The following is a 22,725-nucleotide window of genomic DNA, read 5'->3' as shown; positions in this document are numbered from 1 at the left end:
AGGCAGTCACTGAGGTGAAGCTTGCCTGAAGAGGAAGGTCTTCTTGGCAAGCTTGAGGAAGGAGAGCAAAGATGGGGCCCGGCTGGCCTCCAGTGGCAGGAAGTTCCAGGGTCTAAAGGAGCTGCCACTGAGGAGGCCCCTCTTTCGTGTCCCCACCATCAAAAGGCATCAAGGAGATGCAGTCCTTGAAGTGCAACAGGAGACTTTGTGCCTTTTGCAGCAAGAGACTAATATGGCTACTTCCTTGAAACATAAAATAAAATTTAAAAAAACAACAGAACGGTTTCCCATAGGCAAGTATGTCAAAGAATGGTGTGTTTATCTACCTATCTGTATCACTGATGGTCAGAATTTACCATAGGGAGAGCTGGATTAGACTCAGATAAAGTGGGGGGTCTGAAAATTGAAATACACATGAGCAATTTATGATACGGAGATGAAATTTTGATACTGGCGGAAAAGAGCAAAGACTTGAAATTATTCTCGACGAAGGGAGTGCAAAATCAGGATTACAGTTGAACCTTAAGAAGACAAAATGTCACTATAGAAGAATTATGTATTTTAATCTGACAGTGAAGAAACTGAAATTGAAGATTTACTGTACAGTACCACATGTCAGTTAGTTCAAATGGAGGCTACAAAAAATCTGAAGAGGAGACTGTGAAGGAACTGGAAAAGATCCTTAAGTGTAAGGGTGTATTGCTGGAAACCAGAGCCAAAATTGTCCACAGGATTTCCTGCTTACTGTTTGTGAATGTGCAAGATGGAGGATGAAGAACGCTTACAGAAAAATTAGTGCATTCAAAATGTGGTCCTGGAGGAGAGCTTTATGAATACGGTGGACTGCCACAAAGAAAAATTAAGCCTGAATTCTCCCTAGGGAGAAAAAAAGAGAGACTAAACTCAGGCCATTGGACTTTGGAGAGAACATGAAAATTAGAGAATTAACTGGAAAAACATCAATGTTAAAAAAAAATATGGAAGTCAGTAGGAAAAGATGAGGACATTATAGGAGATAGATGGTCTAAATTACAGAAGCTATGAACAATGGTCTTTATGTCACAAGACATAAACTGGGCTGTTTTATATGCAAGGATTCCCAGTGTGGTGTAATGAATGGAGGGATGGAGTACCGTGTTTCCCCCAAAACAAGACAGGGTCTTATATTAATTTTTGCTCCAAAATACACATTAGGGCTTATTTTCAGGGGATGATTTATTTTTTTCAGGTGCAACCATCTACATCTATTCAAACACAGTCCTGTCGTCATCTGGTTGCGGCACAATGGTGGAGGGCGAGGTTTAACTTCACTGGGGTTTATTTTTTGGGGGGTAGGGCTTATATAATGAGCATCCTGAAAAATCATACTAGGGCTTATTTTCAGGTTAGGTATTATTTTCAGGGAAACAGGGTAGAACTCTAGAGAACAGAGTTCAAATCCCCACTTAGCCATGGAAACTCACAAGGAAGTGGAGGTGGTTAAACCAATCCTTTACAGTATATCAATTTCCCTGAAAACGTTATTATAAGTTGCTTCCAACTTGACCACCCAGAACACACACGTATGTATGTGTGTGTGTGTGTGTGTATGTATGCAAGCTTATGTACCACCCCATACTCTTTATTCTTTTATGAAGGTCTTAGGCTAGTGTTTTCCAACCTTGGTTAAACCCAGGTGTTCCTGGACTGCAATTCCTAGAAGCCTTCACCACCAGCTGTGCCGGCCAGGGTTTCTGGGAGTTGCAATCCAAGAACATCTGGTTGGGAAACCACTCCTCTAAGCCATCTTGAAAGTTGCTTTGCACATTCAAGAGGTATAAATGTGATAAATAAATCACACTGTTTAACAGAGCCTGGTTTTAAACTTATACACATGGCTAGCAAAAGTACATTTAGAATACCTTGTACAGTTCTGATCACTATACCTATAAAATGATAATTCAGAGGAAGAAAAAGTGTTCAAAAAATAGTCTCAAGACAGTAAACTCCACAGCTTCAGTGTAAGCCAGCATTTTTCTTCCCGCCATCTTTTTTGCCTTGTTAAACATAAACCTTAATAGTTTTACCACGCCCAGAAGTTTCCCTACTCTTAGTGCCCTATATATAAAATGTAGATCTAGTGAAGGTATTATCTTAGTATGAACAAGCATGATATACACCAATTTCTCTATGTCAAAAGATGAAAAGAAACTTAATGCGAACAGCACACAACAAAGCCTTTAAAATGGTTGACTGAAATCAAATAAGAACTGCCAAGAACAAAGCTGCCATCTGGGCAAAATAAACCCATAAATGGATTCCCAGAGAGAATCAATTTAATTAAGAAAAAATACCAGCTTCAGACCAAAGCAGCTTTATTTCAGATGGAAACTTAAAACTAGCAGGCTCCCCTCTGACGGGCAGTAAGAACGATCACAAAAGACGCATTCTATGAGGAAGGGATGAGCTCTAAAACAAGATATTTCGAACAGGTTTTGACTCCAGACAAGAGATAAACTGGCTCATCAGGGCATATTTTAGAAAAACTTCCCCTGATTAAAATTTGTTGGCCCTGACTTTCCTCACAGCCACATTCTTCTTCCTGTCTTAAGAACAACCAGTGGTCAGAACTTAGATATCGAAACACATTTACAAATAACAAATGGGCTTCAACCCAAACAAGCATTCTGTGTTGCTCAGTCCGGGGAAATGGTGTAATCTGTACATGTTCATTGCTGTTCTGTTTACTTCAGCAGGAAAAAGACCTCAAATTCAATCCTGAATTATGTCCTAATGCGGTCCCTCCAATTCCATTCGTGCACCTTGGAAATTTGGCACCCATATGGTTTGTTTCAAAATGGTGCTTTTAAAGTTATCCCTGCTGTACATCCAGCATCTCTAATCCGGTGTTCACAGATGCCATCCAGTCAGAGGTCTGAAAGCTGATATCTCCTTACTATCCCATCTCGGCAACATGTATAGATTTGCTTCTCCCAGGTAGCCACCTAAGGAAAACATAACAAAAGTCATATTGGTTCATAATCCCCCCCCCCCCCTTTATCCAACGGAAGGGCAGGAGAAAAGGAGAAGGGGATTCGTTTGATGGCTGGAAAATAGCTACCAACAAATCCATTCAAAGTGACCCTGAGGGTACCCTAAAGAAATGGGAATACAGCTATTTCTACACTGATCAGAAAATACACAGGTTGAGTTCCTACATTTTATTTAGGTGGGCCTTTGGCAACCGCCCTCTTGCTGCTGGTGGGGCTTTTAGGAAAGGGTGCTGGGCTTTTTTGGCCACACGTGCTTTTAAACTTCCTTTTCATTCAGCAGTGTAAATATTAATGGTCAAAATCCCATTAATTACCCTTTCAACCTTAATGCAGATGGTTTAGCCTTTGGAGGCAAAGTGCCTCAAATTAATATCTATTGTGTATGGATTTACATGATTTGGAGTACCGCCAAGGACGCTACTGTGGTTTCTTAACGTGAAGCAATTCACCTGGAGACCTTATGCTGTTTGTGTTATGCTCCCATCAAATCGCATAAGGGTTTTGGCCTACGCTTTGTTTAATTGTGTTCTGATGTATTGTTATTGTTTTTAATTTGTCATGGCTGTCGAATCTTGTTGGGAGCTAGTTCCAGTTTTGAAAAGAAAAAAAAAACTGGCTTGAAGCGGGTTGGAGGAGGGAAATGTAGTGAAAGGCCCTGGGAGTGCAGCAAGAGGAGATGCTGGGGTCTGCTGGATTCACACGATGCTGTTCCCCCACCTCTGGTTCCATGCCCCTTGGCCTATACAGCTTGAAATAGCCTCCCCATATGAGCCCTGCCCTGTCTAATGAAGACCTGGCAGAGCATTCTTATCTAAATTTCTTTGTCAAGAAATCAGCCCTTGTCTTGAGCAGGGTTTTATCACCCTTTCAATTCCTGGAGGAAGACATTGACAGAGCCCCTCCCGCTGTTTCAACAGAAATCTCCAACCCACTTTTTTTAAGTTCGCTTCCAGGAATTGATCTTCTGTCGTGGCTTATTTTATTCTTGCTTATTTCAAAACCCAAAGGCTTATTTCAAAACCCAAAAGGTGGCACTGCCCACAGGATTCAGAGAATATACAAAACTGGGAAGCCTTTTTCCACAGACGGGGAAAAATAGGATTTAGGTATGAAAATGCTTAAAATGCAGTAAAATGTTTCATCCTAAGGGATGCTGGATTTCTACTTTCCTTCCTTTTCTTCTTTGTGTATTGGAATCCAATGCCAGTTATCCTTTTTTTCCCTCTGGCACAAAAATTCTTGGCTCAAACCAAGATGAAGCAGGACATTTTTTTACCTTGTAGACAGGGTCACAGTCTGGTCCTGTGAGTTCAACGACATGGTCAAGATCCTGCTGCATAATAAAACACGTCCCATCCCCTGGAAAAAGGTCAAGAACGTGTAAGATACAGATTTAACTTGAGAAACTAACGTCACTCTTTTGCCTACCTGACCATGCCAGACACTCAGAAATCAAATACGCAAACATTGGATAGCTCTTAAAGGACTACTTGAGCTTGTGCTGATGAATGAGCCTATTTTTTGTTTTGTTTCTGTCTGGGTGGAACATCATCCTAATGTCTCCAAAACCCATAGCAGAAGTAACTGGAAAGGCTCAGTGATTAGCGTGGTCGTAGAAGGAAACAGAAATGCTACCTTGGCTGGCAAGAAATCCATCTTTGTAAGGTAGGAGAGAAAGCACCGGTGCTCCTGATCTCTGAATGATTCGAACTGGAGCCCTAAAAGAGCAGTAAGAAAAGGAAAACATAGCCTTTACCACAAACGGAGATATCTCCAGTACAGCCCATCGGACAGAATGCTGCTTTAAAGGGAATCGGGTCCCACCCCAAGCTTCCCCTCTGCATTTCCCGCCTGTTACGCAAAATTCTGGTGCAACAGGCAAAGCCACTTGGGTTATTAAGAACCACCCTTTTTTTCCCCACTCACTTGGTATTTCTGACATCCAGCTGGTATATATTCCCATTCTGTGCCCCTCCCAGGAGGTAGATATTGGACAGAAACGTGCAGCAGTTAAAGGCATCAGAGCCAATGAAGAGGAAAACCTGTGGAAGAAGCAGAGGGGAGGACTTTGAAGTGCTTCCCGTGAGTAAGGGGAGAAAATCCAGGTACAACGAAAGGCAGCTCTGAAAAAAGCAAGAACGTAGCACGGGGAAGGACATCCCGAATTTTGAGATGTAACCCCAGGACCTGTGTCGGGTCAGCCAAGTTCCTTCCACAAAGTGCACGAGAAAAGCTCAGCTTTTCTCATCTAATCTCTGCTGCCCACATGGAAAAGCTCATCTGCTCCGTTTCCGCCCCAGCGCACGGTCAACCCGGGCCCAAGAAAAAGCATGGCCAAAGGGGGACCTTACCGGCTGCCTGCTCTGAAGACTCACGCCCTGCAGCTTTTTGTCCTCCCGGGCCAGCAGCAGCAGTTTTCCTTCGGTGCCGATTTCCCGTTCACCTGCGTTAGAAAGCGCCGTTATCAGAATCGGCCGCTATTCGCCTTGCAATTCTTTTCAGGCCAGGTTCGGTGCCAAATGAAAGGTGGTTGTGGGGCAGCCCAGTTTGTGTTATACACAGTTTTTGCAGCAAAGGACTGCATAGGTCTAGACGGAACCGGCCCCTCCTCTCTCACCTTGCCTCCTGACACTACCTCCCCGCAGGCACTCGTCTCCTGGACCGATGGCCATGTCTAGGAGTGAGCCAAGCTGGGACACTGAGTCCCTGAAACAACTCAATGAAAAGCAGGGAAAGTTCCTCTTCGTATCGCCAGCGGTTCCCAACTTTGGGTCCCCCGATGTTCTTGGACTGCAACTCCCCAAAACCTTCACCACTCGCTGTGCTGGGCAGGATTTCTGGATATTGTAGTCCACGAACACCTGACCTACACAACCCTTTCCATGTAAAAAAGATGGGTAGCTCTCTGAATAACCAAACATGGTTGTCCGACTGCTTCTGTTCTTGCCTTCAAGGGCCTGCTTATTGAGAACAATGTACTGTGATCGTGATTAGGCATCCTTCAGTCTCGAGAGCCTATGGTAACGTGCTCTGTATGGAGGACTTGGAACAGTGTCTGGTGGGGCTGAGAAGGCCAATTCGAGAGTGACCATCCCTTCCATACTAAAGACAAACACCATCTGTCCCATGTCCAGCTCCCTGGTTTTGCTGGTTTCAGGACGGCCTCTTTGCCTCGGCCTGCTGGACAAGGGTCTCTTCAAATTGGGAGAGGCTGTGATGCACCGCCTGCCTCCAGGCTGAATGCTCAGAGGTCAAGGTTTCCCATTTGTTGAGGTCCATTCCTAAGGTGTTCAGATCCCACTTGCAGATATCCTTGTATCGCAGCTGTGGTCTCCCTCTGGGGCGGTTTCCTTGTACTAATTCTCCATCGAGGAGATCTTTTGGAAAATATCTTTTGCTCATCTCTGATCACAATCTTTTTGGATTCCAAAAGACTAATCAGAGATGAGCAAAAGATGTTTTTTATTTATTTATTTATTTATTTATTTATTTATTTATTTATTTACTTACTTACTTACTTACTTACTTACTTACTTACTTACTTATTTATTTATTTATTCTTAAGTGTAGATGTATTTTTATATGGATTTCATTTGAACCTGTCTCATTTGTGCTTTCAAGAGTCATCCTTGCTCTGAGCATCTTTGTTCCAAACTGTTTAAACATTTTTTTAAAAGCACTGAAACAAAAGTCTAATCTCTGCTGCCCACATGGAAAAGGACAAGTATCAGTGCTACCTTTCCTCCTTAACTTTTTAAAGATGCGGGACAAACAGAATTCGAAGTACAATGATATAATGTGGGTTGAGCCTCAACTGGGTGATGGGTCTAACTAGGTTGGCCACCATATGGTCTGTCTATTGAACAATCAATAACGTTGGAAAAGGTGGAAGGCAGGAGGAAAAGATACAATACAAGAAAAACGGACTCCCTAAAGGAAGCCAGAGTCTAGAGCTGAGCAGGGAAGTTGAGGAAAGGATATTTTGGAGACGGCTCATCCCTAGGGTCGTCATGAGTTGGAGACAACTTGACGACACATACCAACAACATTGAACAGCCATGCTCTGAAGCTATGACTCTCCACGTACGATGATTAATAGCAGAGTACAGTTGTGGTTCCTACCGTATCTTTCTTCCCCCCCCCCCTTTGATCAGTCAATACAAAACCCAGAATTAACCCAATATTTATTTTCAGGTGCTTTCTCTTCTTGTGATTTTTTTTTAATCCAGCTAATCTGAAAAGTCAGTTAAGGGAGAGAGAAGACCTGCCCGAGGTGGTGTTACTCACTGGGTCTATTTTCAGGTGAGTCCAAGTTTAAGGTGTTGTCAGCTTCCCCCAAGGCGATCCCGTTGATGGGGGCCCCACAGTCCGCCACCAGCCCCAGGCACGCCGATCTCCCACAATCCCAAAGGCGGGCGGTGCCATCTCGGGAGCTCGAGACCACGTTCCTCCCTCGGTCCACAATGGCGACGTCCAGGATTCCTGCCATAAAGCAGAGGAACCCAAATCAGAGCATTAAGGAAGGACTCGAACAAGTAGCGATTCAGAGCACACTCGGTTGGAGGTGGGATTCCTACATTGGGTCTGACCTCTGCCACATACAAACGCGGTGTGCTATAAACACAGGACAATGGTGCACAATGAGTCAAGAGTAAGACAACTCCAGAGGATCACAGCAACGCACTACAGGCAATGCGAGGAGCAAGTAGACTACCGAAGCACTTGGTTATTAACTTGTCCCTTTTCTCTCCTTTAAAGTAAATCACAATTAATACTGTAATCAATTTATTTAAAATTCTTTAATGTTAGCTGTACAGTAGGACCCCCACATCTGCAGGATCAGTATCCACTGATTCACTTATCCACAGTCTGAAAATATTAAACTAAAAGTCTTAGAAATACATATATATATATATATATATATATATATATATATATATATATATATATATATATATATATATATATATATATATATATATATATATATATATATATATATATATATATATATATATATATATATATATATATATATATATTTATTTATTTATTTATTTATTTATTGGACTTATATACCGCCCCATAGCGCTACAAGCACTCTCCGGGCGGTTTACAATTTTAATTATAAAGGCTACACATTGCCCCCCCAGCAAGCTGGGTACTCATTTTACCGACCTCGGAAGGATGGAAGGCTGAGTCAACCTTGAGCCGGCTACCTGGGATTTGAACCCCAGGTCGTGAGCACAGTTTTAGCTGCAGTACAGCATTTTAACCACTGCGCCACGAGGCTCTTATTTCTAATTATGAAGTTAGCAGAACTGGCCACAACACAGAGCCAGAGACTACGGGTAGCATTCGCTATTAAGATGGCATTTGCCATAATCGAATTTCTTCAGCATCCGTGGGGAGCTTGGAACTGCTCCTCCACAGATGCGGGGGCCCTACTGTAATTAAATAATGCAATAGCTGAAATCCTGGTCCAATGTAGTTACACCTGGGGAAGTGGGCTGGGCAGTGAGTTTTGCACAATCAATTATGTGGTTCCCACCAGTTATATGGTTTGCATCACGGTTCCACGGCTTATGTCATGATTACACAATCGATTGTCCATGTTTTGGTTGTGCAACTGAACAGGCAGATCAGATCAGGAAGGTTTCATGACACACCTACAGAAATGCTTACGTCCTGACATGATTTTTTTTCCTAACACTTTTTGCAGCTTTGTGTGATACATGCAAAGGTGTGTGTGGCAGCATTTCAGCCAATGAGCTTGATTCTAATATTTGTGACTTAGTGAGTTTTCATCACATTGCGTTTGAACTTTATTACAAGTTGCTCTGGGAGGTCCTAGTACTGGGAGGAAGATGGCATATAAATAAACACAGTAAATAAATAAACAGAGGTGGTGGAGATCCAGATAATGATGGCCAAGGGGACATGTACTTCCTTCTGAGTCCACAAATGTCCATTTTGACCAGGATACAAAATTCCATTATTTGCAATATCTCCAACAGAGAAAGAGCAACTTTATTGTAAGTCCCTTCTAAAAACCCAATAGGGCCAACTCACTGCTGAAATGACATTTTTATAAAAACAAATGAAATTACTTTCTGCCTTATCTAGCAAAGGGGGAAGTGATTCTCCTTACTGTGTTGTAAGAACAGTTTGCGGTACTTTTAAAGCTCCCTATGATGACTGCTGGGTATCTCAGGACAGACACAATGAAGTGGAACAACAAAATCACCCACGGTTTTTGGCAGGTCTCAGAAGCCAAAGCAAAATCTGTGGCAAGAAAGACCCAGCCTCTTATTTTGCATGAAGCCTCACACTGAGCATCGCGTACAAGGGTCCCACACAATCCTCTGTTCACTTCCTCAGCTCCACGCTGGGAACTTGAGAGATAGCCTGGTGCAGTCTCCATTTACAAAGCTGAACTGGGCATCGGAGGTTACTAACAGCCCTGTCCAGCAGGGACATTCCCTCCACCCTCATGTTTTGTTTTGATTGATTAGGCCTCCTTCAGTCTCCAGAGACAACGGTTATGTGCTCTGTATTGGAGGACTTGAAACAGCATCCAGTGTGGCTGAGAAGGCCAACTGAAGAGTGACCATCCCTTCCACACCGATGACAAATACAATACTGTCCCGTCCAGCTCCCTGATTTTGCTGGTTTCGGGACTGCCTCTTGGCCTTGGCCTGCCGGACAAGGGTCTCTTCAAATTGGGAGAGGCCGTGATGCAACACCTGCCTCCAGGCTGAACGGTCAGAGGTCAGGGTTTCCAATCTGTTGAGGTCCATTCCTAAGGCCTTCAGATCCCGCTTGCAGATATCCTTGTATCGCAGCTGTGGTCTCCCTCTGGGGCGATTTCCCTGCACTCATTCTCCATACAGGAGATCTTTTAGAATCCGACCATCAGCCTTTCTCACGACATGCTCGAGCCAACGTAGATGCCGCTGTTTCAGTAATGTAGACATGCTAAAAATTCCAGCTCGTTCTAGGACTACTCAATTTGGAACTTTGTCCTGCCAGGTGATACAAAAAATGTGTCGGAGGCAACGCATAGGGAAGGTGTTCAGCTTCATCTCCTGCCGTGCACAAAGGGTCCAGGACCCCCTGCAGTACAGGAGTGTGCTCAGGACACAAGCTCTATAGACCTGGATTTTGCTGTATGCGTTTTGTTTTGGTGCTGGGGAAACCCCAGGTGGTTTTCCCCAGCCTCTCCTGCCAGCCAGAACCTTAGACTCATAAAATCACGGCGTTGGAAGGGTGCCTCGGAAGGCCATCAGGTACTACCCGCTGATCAAGGCAGCCATGCTTCTTCTCAGTATTTAGACACGATTCCCCCTCCCTCCCATGCAGGTGAGGGAAGCTGGGGGGGGATGATGGAACACTTCCAGTAGCAAGCAGGAGTGTTGGTGTAGCGTCCCTGAAACTGTCCCCTCTTTCAAGTGTCTCTGAAACACCCTTCGCGGATGCTCTCCAGAAGAACAAGGAGCGAGGTGCTTGTCTGTCCTAACACTCTGTTATCTCATCAAGAGGCAGCAGAAAGACCCATCACATGTTCGGTTATGGGGCCATGGACTCTCCCCCTCCCTTCACTCTCTCACACACAAACACTGGATAAGGACAGAGAGGGCAGCTTGACAGACAAGGTGAAGCAAGAAATGGCCCTAGCCGGTATTTCGTGCCTGAGAATAAGAAGCATAGCATGGCAAGGCTCCCACTCTATGATAAAAGTGTCAAGGAAGAAATCTGGGAGCAGGCCCTGTGATCATCTACTTGGCACTGCGGTTTGCCACACTGTCAGGGTGCACTGACCGCTCTTTGCTTCCTCTATAAACCCCGCTCTCTTTGCAAACTGCCAAGATGCACCATGGGGAGCGAGGCACAGCCTCAGTGTCTATTTACGCTGGCTTAAGCTTTCTTATTTATTTCTTTTAAATATTTTTACCCCTGCTTTCTCCCTTCAAAGAGGACTCTAAGGTGGCTTACATCATTAAAAGACCTATTTAAAAGTTAAAAACAGTACTTATATATTAAAAAAGCATCAAACAAACAAAGACCACACTAAAAATGGTAAACAAGATGAACACCAAAACCATATTCAAAGCAGCAAGGCACAACACACAATTTTAAAACCCCTTCTCAGCCAGCCAGCCAGTTGTTAGAAGAGAAAGGTCTTCTGAAGGGAAAGGTCTTTCATCTGCTTGCAGAAGGACAGCCAAGATGGGGCCAGGCTGGCCTCCAGTGGGAGGGAGTTCCACAGTCTCTGGGAGCAGCCACAGAGAAAGCCCCTCTCTTGTATCCCCACCAGACACACCTGTGAAGGTGGTGGGACTGACAGAAAAGCCTCCCCTGATAATTTTAATACTTGACCAGGTTCTTAAAGGGAGACACGGTCCTTGAAACAGCGTGGGCCTAGGCCATTTATGGCTTTATAGGTTAAAATCAGAACTTTGAATTGTATCCAGAAATAGATTAGCGGTCAGTGGACCTGCTGAAACAGTGGGGTTATGTAATCCCTGTAAAGAAACAATTAACAAACCAGTTAACAATCTAGCTGCAGCCTTTTGAAGCTGCTGAGATTTCCGAACACTTTCCAGGAGCCAGTGCCACGTAGAGTGCCTTACAGTAAACCAGCTCGGATGTAACTAATGCATGTGTTACCCTGGCCAGATCAGACCTCTCCAGGAACGAGCAGAGCTAGCGCGCTGGTTTTAATTTAATGCACATCCTGACTTAGACATACCGAATATCAACACCTAGTGCAAATCAATGTATTTTAGATGTCATTTTTTTCTGTACCTGCTTTGTGACCCTGAAATGTTGCAGCGCAGCTGCCATTTTCGGCAGACCAGATCTTTAGTTGCGCGTCCATGCCCCCGCTCAGGACCACAAGGCCAGATGGGAAAAATCGGCAACAATTAACGTCATACACGTGGCCTTCCAAGCGTCTCTGGGAAGATACAAAAAGTGAAGGAAGAAACAAGAGGATTTGCTCTCCTTGACTTGATTCTGACCAACAGAGATGACTTGGTGGGGGAAGGGGCAGGAAGGGGAACTCTCGGAGAGAGGGACCACGTCCTTCTTGAATTCTCGATTTCAAAGGAAACGAAAGCAGAGTGTAGCCACGCACAACTGGTCACTCTGCTTTCATTCCTTTTGAAATCAAGAATTCAAGAAGGACATTCTGTTTCGGGAGCATTTCTTTTGTCGCTCTTCTACGGTTCTAAAAACGTTTGACTTGGAATAACTGATCGATGGGATCAAGAGACCAGAGAAAAATTGGGGTTTCGCTATTGGCAGATTCGCAACCTTGAAGATTCAAGCCCACCCCACCCCCACCCCCGGCCAAAAAAGCCCGGTTCTTACCCTTATTTCCCCATTGGCAGCTTGCCAGATCTTCATGGTCCCGTCCGCACTGGTGGATACCCCGAGTCCACCACCGCTAGAGATGTCAAGGCAGGTGACCTAAAAGACAGAAGGAGGGAGGCGCCATTACAAACTGCAAAAGCCCACCGTGAGCAGGCACTGCCATATAATTTATATACATTCACTCCATGCGCTTCTAAGCAGGCGAAGACTTTTCTCTTCTGACAAGCTTTCTCTCTGTATCTAGCTTACCTGCGTGGGATTTTTTGACGGACTGTTACGCATCCCTGCTTTGTCTGTGTTTTTCGTATGACTTGTGTTTACCACTTCTGAGAGTGGTGTTTGTTTGCTCCTTAATATTTGTATACTTACTGTTTTGAATAACTTGAATATTCTCTTTTAATGACATAAGCGGCCTTTTTATATTGATAGTTTTTAGCTTTAAATATTGTCTTTCAATGATGTAAGCCGCTTTGGGACCTTCTGAAGGAAGTAAAGATGGGGTAAAAATATTTCAAACAAACAAAAATCAAATCAACAAACAAGTATTTTTAAAACCTGCAATATAACTAAGACTACGGCCTCATAAATCACAAGAAAATTTCTTTAAAATACAAGAGGTTCGGCTTATAAGAGATACCATGAGAACATTCTGTAATTTACAAAAACAATTGTCAGATGGAGTATCACATTTCACACAAAAAATATGCAGGCTAAAATCCAGTTGCACAGTTTAAACATGTAACTTTTAGCTGCAACTCAGTATGCAAAAGATACCGCCCATGGATACTTAATTTACAGCAATTCGCTGCTCAGTGTTTCACCTTTTGTGCAACTGTGCAAAGGATTTCACCCACAGTCTGCTCCCAGGAAACTACAAAGCACAAAATGTGGCAAATTATCAACATAACTCACTGCATCACATAAACACATTTCCTGATTCGAAATCTGGATTTGCTGATCAAACAGTATTTGTTTTATTTTATTTATTTATTTATTTATTGGACTTGTATACCGCCCCATAGCGCTACAAGCACTCTCCGGGCGGTTTACAATTTTTAATTATACAGGCTACACATTGCCCCCCCCCCAGCAAGCTGGGTACTCATTTTACCGACCTCGGAAGGATGGAAGGCTGAGTCAACCTTGAGCCGGCTACCTGGGATTTGAACCCCAGGTCGTGAGCACAGTTTTAGCTGCAATACAGCGTTTTAACCACTGCGCCACGAGGCTCTTCTGATATAAGGAAGTACTGTACTTTCTCTCCAGCCCTGATCTCCTCTGGCTTTCACTCTCTCTCGACTTCAGGACTCGCCCCTCACAGTGTTAAAAATAAACAGGTTTCAATTTACTATTTTTCCTTTATTTTAAATACACACATAGGTAACCAGAATAAAAAGTGAAATCCAATTTTAATCCCCACTAGATTCTCAACTTAGTCCTATCCATGGAAAAGAATAGGACTTATTATTCAACATGAATAGAAGTCCCATTGATTTCAATCACTGTACTCTAATTGGAATAAAACTAGATTTGGCCCTAAGGGAGAAATAACACACCAACAACAATTCATTCATACAAATGTGATTAACGCATATGAGCAAACAGGACCTCCAACCTGGTCACTCTGTAAGAAAACAAAGGCATTCCACCCTTCAATAAATATATTTTCAAGAACTGAACTGTCTCTGAACTTTATAGAGTAAATTAGTTTCACCGTAGCTACTATGCGCTATATCCAACCAAGCCAAGCCAAAAGTGAAGGCGATCCCATAAAATGTTACAGACATTTTCGCTGTCATTAATAAACCGATAACTAGTTATATACATCATTTTTGCTTCCATTAATGAATTAATAACTAACTTCATGTCACTTTCCTTCCGCATAACCTTTTAAATATACAGTATACTGAGAGCTAGGAGAAAGCCTGCTGGAAGATCTTATACCCTGTTCCTTCTGTGGAAAACCATCCTTATTCTGTCAAGAGTTTGATCTTAGCACACCACCAAAATATAGCATGAGTGGGTTCTCCCACTGCTGGTTCTCTTCCCTTTGACGTAGACAGATCACCAGGATGATGGCATGAACGCTGCACCGAAATACATGCATGGACCATCAAGAAGGTGAGTCGAGAAAGACAGAAAGTCAGCTTCCTGGTGGGTCCACCTTAGTTTGGTAAGGACATTGCTATGGTATAATCATAAATAAATAACCCTATTTTAATTGACTTAAGCAGCCCACGTTGCATCTTTATTTGAAGCCAATGTATCTGAAAAGAGTAAGAAACGACGTACACTTTTGTTGTGGATTCTACAGAAGGTGGTGTAGGGCGCCAGGAACTTGGAGGAAGCATTTTCACGAGGGCAGGAAACCAGCAGACTTTTCTACAACAGGTGGAAGAAGAAAAGAAGACCGAGCTGTAACATTTACTAACAGGAGATTATCTATATATTCACCCACCCTAAAATGTAATAACCTGAGATAAATCTGATGGAAAACTTCAAGCAAGAGAGTAAAAGCGAAAGAGATAACTGCTCTTGCTCCCCCCCACCCTGAATGATGGTTATATCTCTATACCATTTTCTTCTGTTTCCGATATTGTTATGTCTCATCCAGGCACATTTGTCATGTCACATTTAAGACCATTTTGAGGTGTGCAAAATGTTCAAGGAGTGGTTCAATGCTGCGGCTTCCCCTGTAAGTTTCCATAGAAGAGTGGAGATTTGAACCCAGGTCTCTTGAGTCCTGCTCACCCCAGGGCTCTGTCCGCGAACCCACAGAGGCTCTCAGATACTAAATGGCATAAAATTGGGACTTGGGAATTCTACCAATGCAGAGATGTAGAACTTCTTTTTAAGCTCTAAATTATTTACAGCTACCTGAACCTGCCACAGAAAACTGTTTCTTATCAAAATAAGAAGCACTTTCTTCTATTTTCTTAAAAGAGCAGAATAGCAAATACAGTTCAATGTAAGCAAATGTAAAGTGATGCACTTTAAAACAAAACAAAATCCCAAATTTGGATACATACTGATGGGGACTGAGCAGCTAGTGACCGACCATTACAGGGAAATTAACAGTTATGGCAGACAGCACAGTGCAAATACTGACCCAGTTTGTATCTGCTGTATAAAAGACAAATCCCACGTCCGTGATCGTGGAAAAGTGCATTTGAGAGTATGACAATGGTTCTGTACAGTTTAAAAGAAAGCAACCACACACAGAATATCACGTGCAGTTCTCATCACACCTCAAAAATAATATTATAAAGGTAGGAAAGGTGCAGAAGGGATTAACCAAAAGGATCACGAAGCAAGAACAGTTGCTCTGTGAAGCAAGGTAAAAAAATGGTGTGAAGCTGCCATTAATTTTGTATGACCACCCTACCTACCGCCAGGTACGTGTTTGGCCACCGTGGGAACCGAACACCCGATTAGTCCACCTTCAGTCTGATCCACCCTAAGGATCTTTTTGAATAATCTCATAAAGAACGAATGTTGAAGATGATTTAGGGACAAATGCTAGAAAAGGATCCTTCATTTAACTCAACTGAAGAAGCTACCATTGATTGTATCAACTCTTTGTAGCATCTTCTTGTTTTTGTGTTTCCAATATAAATTTTAGTAATATCTGCTGATCTTGACCTCCAATTTATTGTAAAATGTCATGGTCCATTGTTGGAGACAACCAAACGGCATGATATTAATTTTAAAAAAATGAGTTACAACAGAGGCCGAGGGAAAGCTTTAATTACAGGGCAGGGATCCTGGGACTATCTTCTTCTTGGTGATAACAGACTCAACGTCAGATTAAAAACCATACAGGAAAAGCTGGCAGGTTTATTTCTTCCTACTAAGTGCAAGTGTGCCCTTCAACCACACAGACTGAAGTGCCAGTACCTTAGTGATTTCACTGACAACGAATCCTTCAGAGGCCTTGATTTCAGGAACGCCATCTGAGTTCACCCCTTGACAAGTAAGGGTCCCGTACAAAGTTGGCTTTCCTACAGAACAACAAAATGATAATAACAGGAAGTATAACACAAGTACTGTATTTTAGAACAAGAATACTTTAATGAAGCTATGGCAGTTTTTTTACTTAACAGTTTTTTTTTCACTTTCATGTTTCAGATATAACACTTCCAAAAACCAATATATTAAAAGCATGCTCAGAATGTTTCTTAGAAATTATCACAGCGATCCATGAAGCGATACTGTAAGTTTGGCCAATACTATAATTTGAGAGAGGGGGTGGCTGAGAAAAAATGGATGACCTCAAGTCATGGATTGTTTTCCAGTTCATTTCTCGTATATAGTACTTAGCTTACATGTAACACCAGATCTCATGCTTGAATTGATATCCCAGCTTTCAGGATACAAATAGCTTAAAAGTGGCTTGTACATAAAATCAAAATATGACAATGAAATTACTACAGCCAGATCTAGTGGGCGATGTGATGAAATTCTTTCTGTCAAATAAATCAGTAAGGAGGTAATTTTTCCTCCTCCCCACAGCTGTCCTTAGACCTCCAAAACATGTGCCAGAGAGTTGGAAAACTCACCAAAACTATAATTTTTGGACAGTACCAAGAGTTGCAGAAGAGGGGGGGGGAGAAGGACTGTTTATCACACTGGTGGCCCAATGCCATTAACATCTTCAGTGTCACAAAGACTATGTGTAGCCTGAATAATTAACTTGTAAACCGCCCAGAGAGTGCTTGAAGTGCTATGGGGTGGTATATAAGCAGCACACTTTGCTTTTTGTTTTTAATTTTGACTCAATTTTTAAACGTATTTTTTAAAAGCTCAGCCAGTTATTTCATTCACAAGGACTACTCCCTTGCTTTTGGTATGATATAATGGAAACACTTGGGAATTTTTATTTTGGTGCCTTTTTTTCTGAACTTGTTGCATTCAATAAGGAGTTGATGAAAAAAATGGTATTGCTCAAATTCCCCCTGGCTCACCTGGGCTCCTGCAGCTGAGCCATGCCTCTTCCTCATTCTTCCTACAAAGATGAAAAAATACCAGTTAGTATAAAAAGCCAGGAAAGGAGCACACTCAAAAGTCAAAAAGCCCTCTGTGAAATCATACTGCAAAATGTTTTACATACACACAATATAACCCTCCTTAATGCATGGGTAAGTATCAGTAATTCAGTCTTGACCAATTTAGATCCTTCCAAATATAAAAGACTATGATTAGTCTGATGTTCCCTGGAATGACAGGGGACATGTTCTAGATGTGTTTCAGGCAGCTTTTCACAACCTGGGCCTTTTCAGAAGTGTATGACTCCGATTCCTATTTGCCCTTGCGTTTAGCAATTAAACAGGACTTCTGGGGGTAAAGGAGCAAATAAACCTTTCATTTCCAGAATTTATTGATGTGTTTATTTCATTTGCGTGCCTCCTTTTTCCCAATTAAGGTCCCAAAGCAGCTCACAGGAGTTATGAAAAATATATCTAACTTAAATAATTCATTGATATTTTCATTTCATTTGCGGGCCACCTTTCTCCCAATGAAGGGGGCCAATACAGATCACAAGTTATTTTTTAAAAAATCCATCTAAGTCAAGCCACCATCAAGGATAACACAAAAAAAGCAATTCAACATGTAGCGGTATGAAAACAATTAGACCTACTATAGGGCTTTAGAGGTCATATAACCAGCAGCCTGTTTTCTTCACCCTTTTCTGTTCCCTCCCACCTGGATTCTCTCTCGACCCTTGTTGACCCTTGTTGACCCTCCAGTTTTGGGGTCCTTCTGTTCCCGGAAGTGCCCCCCCCCGCAGCCTGGCTCCATGAAAGATGGAGTCTAGGAGGCGATGATGTCCCAAACTTTGGGGATCAGCTGTCCTCACTTGATTATTTTTATATTTTCCCCATTTGTTTGTTTGTTTATACCCCGCCCATCTAGACAAATAGTCAACCCATCTTGAACCATATTACTATTGTTGCTTTTTATTCAATGATACTGTTTTTATTCTATGTTTATTGTTAGCCGCCCAGAGTAGACTTGTGTCTAGATGGGCGGGGTATAAATTTAATAAACAAACAAACAAATCATCCTCATCATCATTTTAGGAGCTAGAAGGGAGGTTGGACTCAGTGATGCTGGAGACCCAGGACTCAAAAGTAAGGAAAAATACAGCCTAGGGGATTTTTGGGGGGGGGGGGAGGGCTGAGGGAAAAAGGCAGGTAAAAACACCTGAGGGGGTGGGTGGGAAAGGTGGGCAGAATTTGGGGAGAGGGAGAATGAGAGGGGAGAGGCGAGGCAACCTCTCAGGTGGGGTGCAGGTAAACTTTAAACTAAGGGGAGGGGAGTGGTGGAGGGGGGGTCCGGTCCAGGTGCCCCGAAGGGGCGTGGCCTGAGAGGGAGGGAGAGAGAGGGAAGGACAGGTAAGGGAGGAGGCGTGTCCTCCGCCCGCCCCCCCACCTCAACACCTGGTCCCAGTCGCTCTGGATCCGCACCACGGGCGCCGCCATCTTCCCGCCGGTCCCCGCTCCGGAAGGGGCCTCTCCCGCTCTCCTCCTCCCTTTCCCCCCCAACCCGCCCCCGGAAGGCCCCGGCCGGCCCAGGAAGCCTCGGTGGGCGAGCCGGAGGGGAGCACCTGTCGCCCGTCCAGGTGAGCGGCCGGCGGGGCTGAGAGGGCCGCGCGACCCCCCCCTCTCTGGGGCCGGCCTTTGCCCGCGTGGCGCGGTGGGCGGGGCGCCCGGCTCGCTTGGGAAGTGCAGCAGGCGCGGCGGCGGTCCGGCTTTTGGAAGGGTGACCTTTGCCGCGGGTGGGGCGGGATTCGGGCGCCGGCGGGAACCCATCCTCCCCCGCGCGCGTGCATTTGGGGGCTGACATTGGGGGGGGCCTTGCCATTCCATCGGGGAAGCTTTGCCCTAACAACAGCCGGTCCCATTCCTACAGGAGGCTTGGCTTTCTTGGCTCCCCCCCTTCTAGAGGTAGAATAGTTCCTGGAGATGCAATGCCCCCCCACGACCCCCAGGCTCAAGCCAGTAGCGTTGGAATCGCCCAGAATCCTGCTGATGGACTTCCACTTGGGCAAAGAGAAAGTGCAAGAAAGAGGTTGTGGCAGGAAACGTGGCTGCTGGTGCAGATGGTGCGGGTTTGCAGAAGAAGACACGGTGCGCCCCCAGGGAGGATAAGCCAAAGGCTCCTTTGCAAGCCAGGTTTTCCAAGAAGGAACTGGGTTAATCTGTGCAGGCAGAGCCAGGCTTTGACAAACGGAATGGAAAACAATAAAAACAACCCAAAACACAACACAGCAACTCAGTGGCAGCTTAAAAGACTTGCTATAGCCCTTCCTGGATAAAACCAAAGTGGTTTATCTGCAAAACCTCATATATATTATTATAGATTCAAATATAACAGGTTCTGCAAAACCTCACATTCAAATACTGTATAACAGGTTTTAGGGTACTGTGTTTTATTTCTTATTTTGCTTCGGTTTTTGTCTTGTGTAACTATACCAGTGCAGTGAGTTTCTTTTTATTATCTTAACTTTTATACCGTTTTAAAAGCATCAAAGGGAATTTCAAATAAGTGTTTTGTGTCACAGGCCAAATCTCTTCCATTGCTGAAAACATCTTTATACGTTATAGAAGCTGAAACGTTCTGCTCTGGCATTCAAATATTTCTGTTTTATTTATTTATTTTGTATTTAAAGTATTTTCACTCCACCTTTCTCCTCAGAAGGACTCGAGGTGGCTTGCATGATTAAAAGGACAATATTTGGACGCTGAAAACAGTAAGTTTACAAATACTTGAAAAGAATTAAACAAGTATCACATTAAAAACGGTAAATAAAATCAATACTAAAATACATTTTTTTAAAAAGCACCACAGTCCAATTAAAAAAAACTTTTCTCAGGCTGCTGGTCACTAAGGAAAATGCCTGTCTGGAGATAAAGGGCTTTGCCTACTTAGGGAAGGACAGCCAAGATGGGGCCAGGCTGGCCTCCAGTGGGAGGGAGTTCCACAGTCTAAAGGAGCAGCCACAGAGAAGGCCCTTCTCCTATGTTCCCACCGTTGAGGGTGGTGGGACTGAGAGAAAGGCCTCCCTTGATGTTCTTAATCCCCGGACAGGATCATAAAAGGAGATGTGATCTCTTGGGCCAAGGCACTTACACCTTTATAGGTTAAAATGAGCACTTTTGAATTGTGCCCAGAAACAGATCAGCAGCCAGTGGAACTGCTGCAACAGGGGAATTGTGTTCCCATTTGTCACTGTAGTGTGTGTGTTATACAGTAAAATTTGTTGTTGTTTAGTCGTGTCCGACTCTTCATAACCTCATGGACCAGAGCACGCCAGGCCTTCCAGAACAAGAAAGGCAGAAAATATGTCATACAGTAAAATAGGATGACATATTTTCTGCCTTTCTCGTTTTGTTCAGCTAACATTTGGTTATGAGGAAAATAGCCATGCTCAAGTCTGCAGGAAAAGCTCTCATTTTGTGGCACCTTAAGGATTAACAAGTTTTATTTGGGTTTATAACAGTGAGATTTCCATTGAAAGCAGGCGTGATTAAGAAACAGCTTTTGGGCAGGTGACTTTCACGGTGAATTTGCTTTTTCACAGTCTGGCCACATTTATCTGCTTTAAAAAAAACCTCCCCATTCTTCCTGCAGAATCTTATCCACCATGTCTGGTGCCAATCCTTCTGGTCATACCTGGAGCCGGAAACCGAAAGCAAAGGAGGAAGAAGAGGAGGACCCCTTTGACCAAATGATCGCCCGGACGGGATGCGCCTCTTTTCATTATGCTGTGCAGGAGTGCATGGCTGAACATCAGGACTGGCGGCGGTGCCAGAAAGAAGTGCTGAGTTTTAAGGACTGCATGAGCGAATATCAGAAGCAGCGAACGGAGGAGTACCAAAGGAGGCAGAAAACGTACCAGGCCACCAGTTGATGGAAAGCAAACTGGGAAGGGAGGCCCATTCTGTTGCTGGGTAAGATCCTGAAGGCAGCCAGGCTTCTGAGCAGAGTTAATTTTTTTTTCAGAAGGCCACCATTGCGGCCCGTCCTTTTAGAGAGACACATGCACTCGGGAAGACCTATTACTGTCATCTTGAAGAAGTGTGACTTTTTCCTGAAAAAATAAACATTGGATTGTTATTCTCTTCTTTTTCTTCACCTTCTGGGGCATTCTAAAAGATAAAGGGGGCCAGGGCATAGATTTCCTAAATTGTGTGCCCCGTCAGCTGTCATTTCCGTGCAGATCTCCTGAACTTGTTCATACTGAAACCAACCAGAACTTTTTTTAAAAAATGAGTTTCCTGCTGGTCTCATACTTCAGATACATCTTGGTGATTCAGCTGGTTTCAGTTTGTTTTGAGCCCCCGCCAGGTGAAAACAGGCATGTGAAATCTGTGTTTGTAAAGAACAGCTCAGAGAACAGGGGGGAAAACAAATTTAATTTGTGTTATAACTGGCACTTCCCCGCCTCTCTCCACAACGGACTGCTCAGCAGCTGTCTTTCCACCTCCTCACTGGAGGGGTCGGCGGTGGGGAGAGGTGAGGAAACACTGGCTAGACGGCTTCCACCATTGACACAGCAATGATGCCGATGCACGCCCTGCGCGGTGCCTGGTGAGTGGACCAGGCTGGTTCTGGGGGATGGGAACGGACCCGCTTCGTATCTGTATTCCCTGGATAGGAATACGAAGCACCCATGTCTAGTTTAAAGGCATCCTGGTAGATCGGCCGAGCAAGCCATGAGTTCATACATGCGCGATCTTAACCAATACAGTACTTGAACCTTCATTAGGTGGATGCCACATGTGGAAAACCAAACTGGTGCTGTGGCATGATTTGTTTTGTTCCTACTGCATGTGAAGGGGGAGACCAGGGACTTCTGGGAGTGCTGTCTCTCCCCAAGACACCTAGAGGGACGCAGACCACTCCGCCGTCTACCCCACCCAGAAAGAAGGACCAGGGAATAGACACCCAGGATTTTGAAGAGATCAGCAAGAGGGGAAGGAGCCTGTCTCAAGCAGTGGACACCCGAGATCTAGAAAAGGGGATGAAAGGGTTAAGTGTGGCCACCCAAACAGAGCTTGAGATGGCAGGAAAAGAAGAGAGGGGTGGACCCTGGTTGAGGCGGGAACTGGGGACATAAATACAACCCGGGACAATATTCCGGGGGGTTGGGAGAATGTGTGGATGCAAGATCCCTGGACTGGGAAGTGGAAGTCCGGGTTCCTAAATCCAAGGCGGAAAACCGGAGAAAAGGGGTTGCCTTAAAGATCTTTGTACTGGGGTGAGTCAGAAACCCGGGAGTGGAGGAGACGGCTTAAAGAGGAAAAGGAAG

The 22,725-nt window shown here is 44.0% G+C and overlaps 2 protein-coding genes across 5 annotated transcripts; one reads left to right on the top strand and one right to left on the bottom strand.

Moving 5' to 3' along the window:
• Window positions 1–2,337: 2,337 nt before the first annotated feature.
• PAAF1 (proteasomal ATPase associated factor 1) lies at window positions 2,338–18,975 on the bottom strand. 3 transcript variants are annotated; one of them, XM_072993428.2, is made up of 12 exons: window positions 18,843–18,975; window positions 17,375–17,415; window positions 16,308–16,411; window positions 14,703–14,792; window positions 12,408–12,506; window positions 11,841–11,991; window positions 7,320–7,514; window positions 5,384–5,475; window positions 4,959–5,074; window positions 4,668–4,750; window positions 4,309–4,391; window positions 2,338–2,984 (listed from the first exon to the last, which is right to left on the bottom strand). In XM_072993428.2, the coding sequence occupies exons 1-12, from the start codon at window positions 18,890–18,892 to the stop codon at window positions 2,907–2,909; spliced, it is 1,182 nt and encodes a 393-aa protein (XP_072849529.2). In that variant the 5' UTR covers window positions 18,893–18,975; the 3' UTR covers window positions 2,338–2,906. The 3 variants fall into 3 exon arrangements, with proteins under 3 accessions (XP_072849529.2, XP_078246356.1, XP_078246357.1); XM_078390230.1 differs by having other exon boundaries at window positions 18,851–18,939; XM_078390231.1 differs by having other exon boundaries at window positions 18,878–18,928.
• On the top strand, window positions 18,914–21,530 carry COA4 (cytochrome c oxidase assembly factor 4 homolog). 2 transcript variants are annotated; one of them, XM_020778329.3, is made up of 3 exons: window positions 18,915–19,032; window positions 20,109–20,163; window positions 21,045–21,530. In XM_020778329.3, exon 3 carries the CDS (start codon window positions 21,058–21,060, stop codon window positions 21,322–21,324), a length of 267 nt encoding a protein of 88 aa, XP_020633988.3. In that variant the 5' UTR covers window positions 18,915–19,032; window positions 20,109–20,163; window positions 21,045–21,057; the 3' UTR covers window positions 21,325–21,530. The 2 variants fall into 2 exon arrangements, with proteins under 2 accessions (XP_072849531.2, XP_020633988.3); XM_072993430.2 differs by lacking the exon at window positions 20,109–20,163 and having other exon boundaries at window positions 18,914–19,032.
• The last annotated feature ends 1,195 nt before the right edge of the window (window positions 21,531–22,725 follow it).

Source organism: Pogona vitticeps, chromosome 3, assembly GCF_051106095.1.
Source record: "Pogona vitticeps strain Pit_001003342236 chromosome 3, PviZW2.1, whole genome shotgun sequence".
Classification (NCBI taxonomy): domain Eukaryota; kingdom Metazoa; phylum Chordata; class Lepidosauria; order Squamata; family Agamidae; genus Pogona; species Pogona vitticeps.
This window is presented reverse-complemented; position numbering and strand designations above follow the sequence as displayed.

Bases quoted from the DNA above. Each gene is read 5' to 3' on its own strand.
- PAAF1 (XM_072993428.2), bottom strand. From the start codon at position 18,892: ATGGCGGCGCCCGTGGTGCGGATCCAGAGCGACTGGGACCAGGTGTTG. The intron at 14,793-16,307 runs GTACTGGCACTT...CACCTGTTGTAG, and splicing joins TTGTCAGTGAAATCACTAAG to AAAAGTCTGCTGGTTTCCTG. The intron at 11,992-12,407 runs GTAAGAACCGGG...GTATCTTCCCAG, and splicing joins CTGCCAATGGGGAAATAAGG to AGACGCTTGGAAGGCCACGT.
- COA4 (XM_072993430.2), top strand. From the start codon at position 21,058: ATGTCTGGTGCCAATCCTTCTGGTCATACCTGGAGCCGGAAACCGAAA.